This window comes from Saccopteryx bilineata, chromosome 2, assembly GCF_036850765.1.
Source record: "Saccopteryx bilineata isolate mSacBil1 chromosome 2, mSacBil1_pri_phased_curated, whole genome shotgun sequence".
NCBI lineage: Eukaryota > Metazoa > Chordata > Mammalia > Chiroptera > Emballonuridae > Saccopteryx > Saccopteryx bilineata.
In genome coordinates this window covers 154,319,354-154,332,387 of record NC_089491.1, presented here as the reverse complement: position 1 = coordinate 154,332,387, position 13,034 = coordinate 154,319,354, and the positions used below count along the sequence as shown (strand labels likewise).

Genomic DNA, 13,034 nt, shown 5'->3' with positions numbered 1-13,034 from the left:
GTGAGCCCAGAACTGTCGATGCCTGGGCTCTATACCTCTCCACCGGTCCGCTTGGAAGGGGCGTTCCATGCAGGTACCTGTAGCCGCAGAGCTTCAAGAGGGCTCGTCTCCTTTTAGCTAGACTATTTCCTCAGAGCAACAGATGCCATCCAGGGGGTTTGCAACATGGTGGACATAGGCATGGAGGATGTTGCTCTTTCCACCCTCCACCTTGTCATCTTTGGGCTTGTCTTCATTTGTTCCTTCCCTTTCCGCCCAGTGCTTTTGCCTCCCTCACAACTCTCTCACCCTCCTCTTCTTACCAGTCCTCCTCTGCAGTTCAGTTTATTTCTCTCTATTCTGTCCAGACCAAAATGGAAATCCTGCTTAAGAATGACTTTCAACTGTGCGTCTCTCCTTGCTTTGCCCTTATATCTGAAAGCCGTGGACATCCTACCCTCAGCTTCTGGTCTGTCCCAGTTGGTTTGTGCTTATTTAAACTTTGCATCTCCCTTTGCAAGGAAGCTCTTGATTCAGGTCTAGGAGGTCACAGTTTAAAATCTCTTTTACTCTGGCTCTCTGGAAATGCCTTTCCCTGCTGCCATCTCTGGCGGCTCTGAGATGCAGCGTCGCCCAGCTCCTTCACAATCCACAGGCCACTTCGGTTCCTGGGTGCTCATTTCTCCTGGTTGGAGGAGGTGCTAAAAGAATAATGAGGACAGGAGCAGTGGCCCCGGGCACTTCCCTGGGCCCCCAGTAACTGACACTTGCTGGCCCTGGCCATGAAGGTAGTGTCAAATGTGCCTGAAAGTCGCTTGTTACCGTTCTCGTTCAGTCTGTGTGTCCCAGCCTGATCACTGTCCTCTCACCTAGAGAACCTGGGGTCTCACCAACAGCCCCAGCTGCTCAGCCTCCCGCCATACCATGGTTCTCTCTCGGCTGAACCGGCCGTCCTGTCCTGCACATCCAACTGAGATGAGAGCAGGGGCAGGGAAAGTGCAGAAGCAGCACCCGGGGCGGGGTGGGGGGTGGGGGTAATGCTCATGGGAACCTGACCTTCAGGTGTATGGAATGGAATTTCTATCACATCCACTCATTGAGTTTAGACAAAAGATTAAAAAAAGGCAAGTTTCTTCAGCAGGGGAGCCAGTAGGACTCACATACACCTGTGACATTGCCTTTGACTCATGTTTCAAAGGAATTTTAGTGACCATGGTGCCATAGCCACGACCCCATGGCAGCGGCTGGAACTGGAAGGCCCATCTGTGGACCCTGTTCCTGACTCAGCCAAGAGCCGGCCTTCCCGAGGGAGTCAGAGGAGGTCTGCACTTTCAAAATCCACATGTCCAGGTGGCTTTCTACCCAACTGACCTCAAGACAATATTTTAGAAGACAACTTGGTTGGATATTCCAGCCTAGATATCTCGATATCTGCTACCTAGCCCCTGAAACCCTAGTAATCTTTACTTCCTGGCTGTGCTAAAAAAGAAAAAAAAAAAAAAAAAAAGGAGGAAGAACAGGGAAGGGGCAGTCTCTTTTTTTTATATGGTTAGGAGCTATTTCCAACAATTTTTAGTTCTGCAGAGACTGGCAGTGTTAGCAAATGGGAAACACATTCCACTGATCGCAAACACATTCCATCATCTTGGGAAACCCCTCCATCAAGGAGAAGCCCCTCTCTGCAGCCTCCTGTATTCTCTGAGTTGCCCTGCACACCCTTTGTGTGGTCTAGAAATAGTGCCCCAGTGAACAGGCACAGTGAGTGTATTCCAGAAAGCAAGACTCATCTATGAGGTGACACTTCTGACTTGATCGTGAACTTCATTCAGAGACTCTCCTACCAGCTGCCCTGTGCCACGCCTGCTGCCCTTGCAAGTTGTACCAAACCAAGCTAATCTGCATACGTATATTGCAGCCAGTTAACTGGCTTTTCCTTTCTGTTTGCACTCAGCCTGTTCGCTGGAACCACTAGCCAGGACTCTTTCTGAAAATGTTTCACCTCTGCCTCAGGTAGAGAGCAATCACTTTGTTTCATTTATACAAATTACATGAACAAATTAAGTTAATTGACCCGATATCTTTAACTCCTTGGAGCTTATCAGAGCATTACAAAACAAAGATGAAAGAAATTTACTTTACACCTACCATTAGAGGACCCCGTGCAGCACTAAAGCTCAGCCAGAAGGTTCGGGGCAGGTGGGCAGCTCTGTTGGCTCCTGGGGAAGGGGAGCACTGGGGGGTCGCCAGGCTCATGGGGCATAAGTGTTCAGGGTGTCCTGCCTCCCCTCTTCCCTGGGAAGACCGTGAAAGGAGAAAGTATAACTAACTCAGGGGACTGGGAGCAAATCTGGAAAAGGGTCAGTGATGGACGGCACAAATATTCCAGGCTACCAATTCTGGGTTTAGCTCAAAAAGTAGAACTGACGCCAGGTAGTTTTTCAAGGTGTTCTAGGGAGTCACAGAGAGTGACCAGCACCACAGACACATTTCTGTGCTAAAAGTGCAGGTGGCCAAGACCAGGCAGGCCAATCTCCCCTTTGAGCTCACTGGGGAGCAGGGCAGGGGGTTCCATTTGCAGCTGGCAAGAGAACCAGAGACAGGAAAGACTAGACCAGGTCATCAAGCACTGCCCTTCAGGGTCTCTGTGTTAGGCTTCTTCCTGTTGGCTCCACTTAGATACCATGAGTTTTGTAAACATAGCTGCTCTCACATAGAACAGGCTTGTGTGAGAGGTCGACAGGCCACGCTGGCCCAGCAAGTCAAAAGTGTCCTCTGAAAGGCATGGGTGGCTTAAAGCCTGAGAAAAGATTTAATCTGCGTCTCCTGATTCTCCCACAGGGAGAGTCTCTGGAGCATAGTCATTGCCCAGGCTGGGGACCCAACACAGGAGCCCAGAGCCCCCATCCGCCCACTGACCACTGCCCTCACAGCTCCTCCTGACCAGTTCTTATCTCTTGTTACACAGCTGTAGCTGGGGGCTTCTTAAATTAATGCATATGATTAAAATAATAAGATATGATCAAGGTGATTAGAATAGACATAAAGCTAAGTTTTGAACAAAAATATGACTTAAATAGATGGGATCTTAAATGGGAGCATAAAAGGCTAAAAGTCAACAGAATAAAAGATAATTAAGACATTCAAAAACTCCAAAATGAGCGATTCTGAATGTTTAACAAGTAAAATAAAATAAAACAAATAGTTTGAATTTTTTCAGTGACTGGAGATTATTCAATTGGACCAAGTGACTCAGGTGGGCTCTCTAACTTGTCTTCATTCTGGTCCTATTTGGATGGGATGGGCCCAGGAGACCTTCAAGCATTTGCCCAGGGTTCTTAGCAGTAATGGGGTGGCTTTGGGAATTTTCAGGGTGGATCCAAGCCTTGTGGGACTTCTGCCTAATTCATGGGCATAATGCAGGGGTCCCCAAACTTTTTACACAGGGGGCCAGTTCACTGTCCCTCAGACCATTGGAGGGCCGCCATATACAGTGCTCCTCTCACTGACCACCAATGAAAGAGGTGCCCCTTTCGGAAGTGTGGTCGGGGGCCAGATAAATGGCCTCAGGGGGCTGTTGTTTGAGGACGCCTGTCATCGTGTATACTATAGACCAGGGGTAGTCAACCTTTTTATACCTACCGCCCACTTTTGTATCTCTGATAGTAGTAAAATTTTCTAACTGCCCACCGGTTCCACAGTAATGATGATTTATAAAGTAGGGAAGTAACTTTACTATATAAAATTTATAAAGCAGAGTTACAGCAAGTTAAAGCATATAATAATAATCACCAAGTACTTTATGTCAGATTTTCGCTAAGTTTGGCAGAATAAATCTTTATAAAACAACTTACTATAGTTAAATCTTTTTGTTTATACTTTGGTTGCTCCGCTATCACCCACCATGAAAGCTGGAACGCCCACTAGTGGGCAGTAGGGACCAGGTTGACTACCACTGCTGTAGACCTCTGTCTGACCCTCACACTCCCTCCTTCCTCACTGGAGCCCAGAACCACAGAACTCCCTATCCATAACACACAAGCACTTGAGCATCCTGAAATTTTCTTTGTGTGTATGTGTGTGTATGTGTGTGTGTATGTGTGTCCATGTTTTATCACAGCCTGCCAGTCAAATTCTAGTGAGCCCACCCTCAGGCATCGGACTGACCTGGCTCTAGTGTTCTGCAAGCAGCAGAAGTGGCAATCCGGACTGTGTTCCATAAATGACTGGAGAGGCGCCATTTTCCTTTTCTTCCTGCGCCTTACCCTCTATCCTCACCCTTCCCCCAAAAAAGGACCTCCTACCAATTTGCTATGGAAAAAAATAGGAATTTTTTGAGAAATCTGTTGCCAAAGGAGTATTTTAAGTCTGCAAGCAAATGTCTAGTTGTGCACATTTCCATCCTTCAAAAATTCCATTACAACATTTCTTTGTACCTTATAAATAGAAACACAAGAGCAAACATCTGAAAATGGAGGGTAAAAGCAGAGGTGTGGAACGGTGATGGGAAATGATTGACTTTGGGGTGATGGGCTCATAATCAACAATTCAAATGCATTAGAGGTGTTTGCCTGAAACCTATGTGTTGTTATTGACCAATGTCACCCCGTTAAATTTAGTTTCTAATGAATAACTAATAATGATAATAATAATAACAAAAGCAAAGGCATGACCTTCTAGAGAGGGTAGGCAGCTCAGAAGGGCCGAGCAGTCAGACTCAGGGCGCAGGGCAGAGAGCGCTGTGGCACACTCCCCTGCAGCCGTTCTGTGCTGCGCCTGCCCCAAAAAGCACGGCAGTGAGACCGTGAGAACAGCTGCTTGGGGTGTTAATAATCATATCTGGCATTGTGTGCAGGGCTTTCCAATTTAAAAAACAATTGCACACTCATTTTTCATGCCAGGGCCAAGGTTCCACACACCTGTAGCCTTTGGTGAAGCAGGGCACCTCCCACCGGAGCCTCAGCTTGAGGACTAACCCCTGCGATGGAGGGAAGTGGAGGCCACTTCTTTAGATTCTCCTCGTTGAGAATGAACACTCAGTCCCCCCAAACCCGAGGGGCACTGCCTGAGCGCTCCTCCGGCTGGCACCACTGGGGCAAAGCTAGAGTGAATCAGGTGCCAGCCCCAGAGGTTATCTTAGAACACAGGGCAGATTTTAGAAAACCAAACAGAACCTCCACCTGCCAAGTCCAGAAGACCTCAATCATAATGGGTGTGAATTATTTAATTTGTGTCCAGAGATGGGTCCTCGGTAGATGTGAGAGCCCACACTCCTGGTGCAGAACCCGCCAGGCCTCTGGTTTGTGTTTCTGTCACTTGTGTCCTTTTGCCCTCTCCTGCCACTGTTTGCTCCTGTGTCAGCCAAGACCTAGAATACCGACATCTTCGCTGGAGACTCATCACAGCTTATCTCTGTCTGCCTTTCTTTAAAGCCAGCTGAACATACCCAATGCTCTCCCTTTATGGTAAGACCAACCCTCCCAACCACGCTCTGAGCTTCTGTGACTTCCTCTAACATCCTCCACTCTGACCTACCTGAGCCCCAGGGCCTCCCAGAGCCCAGCCTGGCTCCCGATGCATGTCACCACCGTGTCCATTCTGCACCTTGCCTGCCTGGTCTCCTGTGAGCTGTGATGTGCTGTCTGTGTCCTGGTGTTCCTTCCCCTTCCTGAACTTTCCTTCGGGTGATCATTCACTGTGATCTTGATAATCTAGCAAGCCACTGAGAAAGAACTGGACCCAAGGGCATTTTCCTGTTAAATATCCTGAGGACTCCACTGACTTAGTCTCTAACCTTAACCTGATGTGAGAAATATGCACAGGGCACCTGCAGAGCCACGATGAGACCCCCTGGGTGAAGAGGGAGATGGCCTAGCAGGAGGAGAAAGGCAGACTGCACTTCCTTCACCACCTGTCTGTGAGGGCGGGGCCTCCTTTGTGCTCTGAGTTCAAGGCTGCAGTGAAAGGCTTACGCTGGAATTTGTTTCTAAGAGTGTGCTTGAATTTCCAGTCACTCCAACAATGTTACTGTGAATTTTCTCTAAACTCCTAAGTTCATTAAAATTAGGCTATACCCGCTTCTCTACTGTGAGCAGAAAAACTCAATAGTTTGCTTGGACCACTTTTGATGACTCACTTTGGCTAAAGTGATAGAGATGCCACTTACTGTGACCTTGAGGTCTTCTTGGAACAGCTTTCTCCAGAAGGCTGCTGTCACACATTTAGTGAGTGTGACGAGTCCCAGAGCCCCAAGAGTCTGCAGATAAGGCAAGTTCAGGTGGGTTGGCATTGTTCCCTGCCATGCCCATCCCGGCTGGTCAGGCTGCCGAGGGAAAGGCTAAACCTGGGTACGCTCTCCACGTCACAGGGACGGCTGCTGGGATCTTCTTGGTAACATTACCATTGGCTTTATTAGCGGAAATGGTTGTGTCCAAACAAAAACGTGTTTATTCTCCTTCTAGAGCATTAGGAAACTGCTGCAGCTGGGGGGGGGGGGGGGGGTTGGACCCAGAATGGAATTCATGCTGTAAGCTTGACTTTCATTTTTTTAACTCATCAGACCCAGATGCCCCTGTGGCACGACTCTCAAATTCTTGACACCCACAGCTGATGTTCCCTGCATAAGCATGTTCTCTCCTTTTTTCTCCTTTCCTGAACATGGTGGAACTGACAGCTGAGTGATAAAACCCTGAGTCTCCGCTGTGTACTCCTCTGGGGGCACACAGTCTTCTTCTAAGGGAAGAAAAGAGAATTTCAAACAAATGCATAGGTGATAGAAATGCAAAGTTTAAGGGCATCAAAGACTTCAAAATCCACAGCAGGGCAGGGCAGGACAGGGCCCAAGGCAGCAAGGACTACCGCCCACTCTTCCTTCCCAGCTCCTTCCTGGGGCCTCTGGACTTTCCCACCTTCTCCCTGGGTCCCCCATTCAGAATTGAAGTGAGATGAGGGGCCTCTGGAGCCACCGGCCACGTCACTGACACTCGATGGGGTCAGGGCAAAGGGTCTGTGGGAGCCTTCCAGGACTTTCATTGCTAGTGGGATTTTGGGGATCAGTGGTGTCAGGGGGTCTCCGACCTGAAAGTACTTAAAATCAAAGCCAGAGATGTGAGGAGGACCAACCCGCGGTCCCAGCTATTACCCAGAGGGAGTCAGCTACGGGAAACGTAACAGGAAGCCAGCCCAAAGGTCCGTTCTCTCCAGGTGCGGTGCTGACGGGGCTGGGTGAGCTGCACTAGCTCTGGGGAGCAGGCTGGAGGCACCCCGGGGCCACCATCTCCAGCCTTTTGGCTGGTGTGCCAAGAGGAGGTTCAAGGGGGTCAGTCCACATTTTCCTCCAGTCTGGAGGCAGACGGTAACAGCAAAGCCTTTCCTGCTCCCTGGCCAGGTAGGTGCCCAAGCCCCAGGAGCCTCCAGGTCCAACATGCCGAGGTGGCCCCAGACCAGCAGGCCCCTGGCAGCCCAGTGCCCTTTTCCCTCCCCAGCGTGCTGTGGCCATGACCCCATCCTTCTTCCCTCGCCCTAGGGGACTCCTCTGCGGAGATGGTCAGCTTGAGCAGGACCTCTTGGTCCTCTCCCTCCAACTGACAGCCTTCCCCCACCCTGCCCCACTCCCTGGTCTCATGCCCCCTGGAGAGGGGGTGCTTCCTAGTGGCCGCAGGGCAGAGGAAGGAGAAAGGGGCAGCTTCAGAGCCCCAGAGAAGGCAGGGGCTGCAAACAAGTCTCTCACCTGCACCAAGCAGCACCCCTTTCCCTGCTCCCTAAGGCCACCTGGGGCAGGGGCCGTGGGAAGTAGGAGCTGACACAACAGGAGTGCTGGAGGCCTGAGCAGCTCACATACAAGATCCTTCAGTGAGCAATCCACCCCGCCTTCCAGGACCCCAGTGAAATCGTCCCAACAGCTGGGACAGGGCCACAACCCACCCAGCTACCCCACAGAGTACCGGATCCCATGGTTCTCGGGTCCCATGGGTCCCATGGGTCCTGACGCAGGACCCTCAGCCAGCCAGGCAGGGCAATCCGACTGCTTTCTCAGCCCGTGGTCAAGCCCGTGGCCAAGATGCCCTCACAGGCCAGCTCCCAGCCTGGACCTCAGGGCATATGGAAGTTCCCTCTGGAATCCTCTGTTGCTCCACCCAGGAGCTCAAGAACTAGGAAAGAAGACAAAGTGGGGAGAATAGGAAAAGGGACTTGGGCTCAGGGGCCTGGGCACAACTTGGCTCTACAGAGACCTCAGGGTTGAGCAGCGCACCTGGAAATGGTGGGCGCTGGCCTCCCACCTGTGGCCAGAGGAGAGAACCTAGTGCAGCCAACCCCGCCCTGAGCTGGCTCCGTCCCAGCCGAGGGCTGTGTGGCTCGAGCAGGGCCCACCCGCTTTTGCCCCGTCCGTCTCTGTTGCTGTGTTAACTACCACCTGTTGCCAATGGATTCCAGAGCACAGAGGAGAACTCCCGCATCTCCATCACCTTCTTCCGCCTCTTCCGGGTCATGCGCCTGGTCAAGCTGCTGAGCCGTGGGGAGGGCATCCGGACGCTGCTGTGGACCTTCATCAAGTCCTTCCAGGTAGCCACCCCTGCCCTAAGCACTGACAGGAGGAGAAGAGCCCCTCACCTCCTGGCTGCAGGGCTGCATGGGGCACCCCCACCCCCCACCCCAGCTTCCCCCAGCCCCCTGAATGGGAGGTGACGCGGTCAAGGACTGAGCAGCATCCAGGAGTCAGGACAGGGCTTCCTCCGCCACTTACTACTGTGTGACAGCAGCCTCCCCTCTCTGCACCTTGCTTTCCTCCTGTCTGAAATGAGTCAGTTGGACTCAATCTGTGGTTCTCAAAAGCAGGTTTCTGGATCCCCAGGTCTCCCCGAAGTCAGGGAGGGAGGGCTGGCGCTCAAGCCGAGTGGCTCTGCTTTCTTCTCCCATTTGTGTGTTGTTCTGCGAGACGTGATGGTGCAAAGGGGTTTTGTGGTGGAATAAATCTGAAAAACGTGACCCCGTGACTTCTCGCAGTTCTGGCCTTGCAGCTGTGACTGCCGTTTGCACCTACTGCTGGACTTAGCCTGCCTCTTCAGCACCCCGGTGTCACACCACCTGAGGAGAGATGGTCTCTAGAATGGGCAACGGGTTGTCCAACTAGGGGATTAACTATCTTTGCTCAGCCATCCATAAAAGCAGAATAAGGATTGCCTCTGGCCATCTCCGAGAAGCGCCATGTTAGTTTGAAGTGAGTGAGAGGCAAAGCTCTGAAGTCAGTTGAATTCCTTGAAGCTGCATCGGGCAGGGACGCTGCCTATGTTTCCAGGCTTCCCTGGCCCAACACTGAAGGCAGCTTCTCCTGCCAGTGGGAGCCTGCTCCTGGGCTTCCCAGGTCAGGGAGACTCAGGTGCACTGAAGAATCCATCCGTGTCCCCTGCCCTAGCCAGTCAGGGTGCCAGTGATGGGCATGGAGTGGGTCCCTGATCCAACACTGCTGTGAATGAAGTTACAGCCAGAGCTGGGCGCTCCTGTCAGGCACCTACTTGCTCTGGAACCCCACCCCAAAGGCACACACCTCTGCAGACAGCCACGGGCCCTGGACCTCACAGGAGCTTGGGACGGTACTGGCAGGAAAGGGCTCTGGCCTGGCTGCACTTGCAACTGGCCTTCCTCCCACCAGGCCAGGTGACTCCCTGCTTCACAATGAGCCATGGCCCCTCCCCACCACCCCTACTCCATCCTGAGTCCTGCTTAGTCCCTGGGAATCTGAGGATCCTGCTGGGAGCAGGACTGGGCTGACCTAGTCCAAGGCTGGACCCCTGGACTCTCACAGCTGCGAGTGACATATAGGCCCCCAACATAATCACCCACCCTCCACCATTTCCTGGGCTAGGAAGAGGCAACAGACCTGGTGCCTGGGAGGAGCAGCACTTGACTGGGGAACTGAGCGCCAATGAGACAGTGTCCGTGTGGTCTCGCAGTGCCACCTAGTGGTGAGCGCGCACCTGGCCGGGCCTGTCTTTGGCCCACGTGGTACATGTGGCTCTCCTGACCCATCACCAGCAGCGAGCCCAGGGGTCTCTCCTGGGAGAAGCAGCAGGGGCTCTGGACAATTCAGTTGTCTGAGCTGCTGGGCTGATAATACCTAGAGTGAAAAAACTGCGGGACCCAACAATGTGCAAGGTAGTGCACAGGGCATTTTGTAAACCCCAAGTCGTTTGAACTCCACAAAGGCCCTGGGAGGTCACTATTACTCCTCCCATTTCTCAGATGAAGAAATTGAGTTCCAGAGAGGTTAACTAATATGCCCAAGCTGTCAGAGCTGGAAGGTGGCGGAAATGGGATTTGAGCCCCAGATCTTTTTCTTATTTACTTTTCCTTACTAAATGTTTTTATTGCAACTAATGGAGTCCAAAGAAGGGGCACAGCCTGCACCCCCCGAAAGCCTGGGTGTGTGTGTCCTCCCTAACTTCCTCTTCGCTGTACAGAGATACACATCTGGCCTGAGGACGTTTTGTTCATTTTTGGTGGTTTTTACTAAGTAACGTTGCTCTATTTTCTTTGCTCTGCAACCTGCTTTTCTCAAACACTGCACTGCTTCTCAGGTGATCAAAACCAAGTGAGATGTGGGATCAGTGCCAGCACTCGGGTCCCTCCCAGGTGCCCAGAACGGCTGTGGGGTTCTTGGAACCGCCCCTGAAGCCAGGCCGCAGCCGGTGGCTGCAGATGCCCTGCTCGGGAAGGGAGGCAGCCGGCCGTCTCCACCGGCCTCACTCAGTCCCTCACTTCCCTCCAGGCCCTGCCCTACGTGGCCCTTCTCATAGTGATGCTGTTCTTCATCTACGCTGTGATCGGCATGCAGGTAGGACGGGCTTCCCGAAGCTCAGTGCCCTGGCCCTGGCCCGGCCCCAGTCCCTGTGACGCCCTCCTCCCTCTCAGCTCCCTGCTGATCCTGACTATCCCTTTCTCTCATCTTTCACCTTCTGAGGGCAAAAGGGTCCCAGGAATTGGAACTTGCTCCCCAAGTGGTATCCTGTAGGTGGGGGTGAATGGCTGAGAGCAGAGTACTCACATCAGAGAGCTGCTCTCCCCACTTTCCCAGGCCTGGGTTCTGCTCTAAGGAAAATACTCTCAGGAAAATACTCCCAACATATGTGGTGGGCCTCAAAAGCTGTGGGCCCTTCCCAGGAAACAGCAGGAAGGGTGTGTCAGATAGCATCCCTCCCTTTGTCCAGGTCTGAAGGGCCTGAGAACTACCTCAACCCAGTGTAGTTTGGGAGACAGAGAGGGCGAGAGTGGCATGCTCTCTCCCCATCAAGCACACAGTGGTTTCCAGGCCCTCTTCATAGGTACCCACTGCGCCTGCTGCTGCCCCAAACCTGGGGCTCTGCAGCCTCTCCTCCCAGCAGAACACCTCATGCCAGCACCGCACATTAGCCAGGAGCTTTTCCTCGGCAGCTCCTTAAGTAAGATCTCCCTGCTTGCTTCTTGCAGAAGGACCCAAGATTCATAGGCCCAGACCTTTTGAGATGAAGAGAGCTTCTTGCCATTGATCAGGCATGGCCATTTCTAAGATAAGCATCGCTTTACAAGTCCAGGACAGTGAGCCCAGGGTGAGGGGCCTCTGAGTTCAAGGATCATTAAACTTGCCCAAGCTCCAGATTACTTATTCTGTGTCAATCCACAATCCAAAAGTTAGATTTATAAGCATGCTTGGGCATATGGAGCTGAAATGGCAAAGAAAAGAAGGTCACAAGGATAAGTTATGGGGACCTAATGCTGACGATAGTTAATAATAGCACAGTATTGTAAACTTGAAATTGCTGATAGTAAATCGTAAGCATTCTTACACCCCCCCCAAAATCAGTTAACTGTGTGAGATGATGGATGTGAATTATCTTGATCTTGCTAATGATCTTGCAATGTATGGGTACATCAAATTGTTACCATGTTGTACATTTTAAATATATTTCTTAGTTATTCCTCAATAAAGGTTTGGTTTTTTTATTAGAAATTTTCTTTTTTATTTTGTTTTTGACCTAGAAGAAATACATTCTGTGATTTAATATAAGAAAAAATTTAAAGTTTGAAAAGGAATTCATAGTGAAAATTCCTTTCCTTTATGCATCAGAAATATAGGTTTGGTCTAAAAGAAGGCAATGTCTCAGTATTAATCACGCAAAATCTCAGCTCAATTTGGATATGAAAGATTAAGGTCACCAAATCTTCTGCATTGGAAAGAACAGAACTAATGTTCTAATTCACTGCAAAAACTGGCTTTAAGTGGGCCCTGGCTGGTTGGCTCAGCGGTAGAGCATCGGCCTGGCGTGCGGGGGACCTGGGTTCGATTCCCGGCCAGGGCACATAGGAGAAGCGCCCATTTGCTTCTCCACCCCCACCCCCCTCCTTCCTCTCTGTCTCTCTCTTCCCCTCCCGCAGCAAAGGCTCCATTGGAGCAAAGATGGCCTGGGCGCTGGGGATGGCTCCTTGGCCTCTGCCCCAGGCGCTGGAGTGGCTGTAGTCGCGGCAGAGCGACGCCCCGGAGGGGCAGAGTATTGCCCCCTGGTGGGCAGAGCCTCGCCCCCTGGTGGGCAGAGCATCGCCCCTGGTGGGCGTGCTGGGTGGATCCCGGTCGGGCGCATGCGGGAGTCTGTCTGACTGTCTCTCCCCATTTCCAGCTTCAGAAAAATACAAAAAACAAAAACAAAAAAAACTGGCTTTAAGTGGGTTGCTATGATTTAAAGAGACTTCAGGATAACCTTCATAGAGATGGGATAAATGTTTTCTATAAATATATAAAAACATTGGTTAGGCAAAAGATTGTACTGTGCCATAGAGCAGAGGTGGCCTACCCAATATTCATCCTCTTTCATTTTTTTTTTTTAAATTTTAATGGGGTGACATTGATCAATCAGGGCACATAGGTTCAGAGAAAACATCTCCAGGTTATTTTGACATTTGATTATGTTGCATACCCATCACCCAAAGTCAAATTGTCTTCCATCACCTCCTATCTGGTTCTCTTTGTGCCTCCTCTCCCCCACCTCCTCCCTCTCTTTTTTAAAAAAAGAGAAAATATTCTTAAGCAT

The 13,034-nt window shown here is 51.2% G+C and overlaps 1 protein-coding gene across 12 annotated transcripts in view; it reads left to right on the top strand.

The window, feature by feature from the left end:
- The window catches only part of CACNA1C (calcium voltage-gated channel subunit alpha1 C), a 786,403-nt gene that overhangs the window by 702,134 nt on the left and 71,235 nt on the right, over window positions 1-13,034 (top strand). For 10 of the 12 annotated variants that reach the window (XM_066258219.1, XM_066258227.1, XM_066258220.1 and 7 more), the window contains 3 exons: window positions 5,409-5,441; window positions 8,410-8,538; window positions 10,742-10,807. In XM_066258219.1, the coding sequence (XP_066114316.1) occupies window positions 5,409-5,441; window positions 8,410-8,538; window positions 10,742-10,807 (228 nt within the window). The remainder of the gene's footprint in view (window positions 1-5,408; window positions 5,442-8,409; window positions 8,539-10,741; window positions 10,808-13,034) is intronic. The other 2 variants (XM_066258228.1, XM_066258223.1) reach the window with 1 other exon arrangement.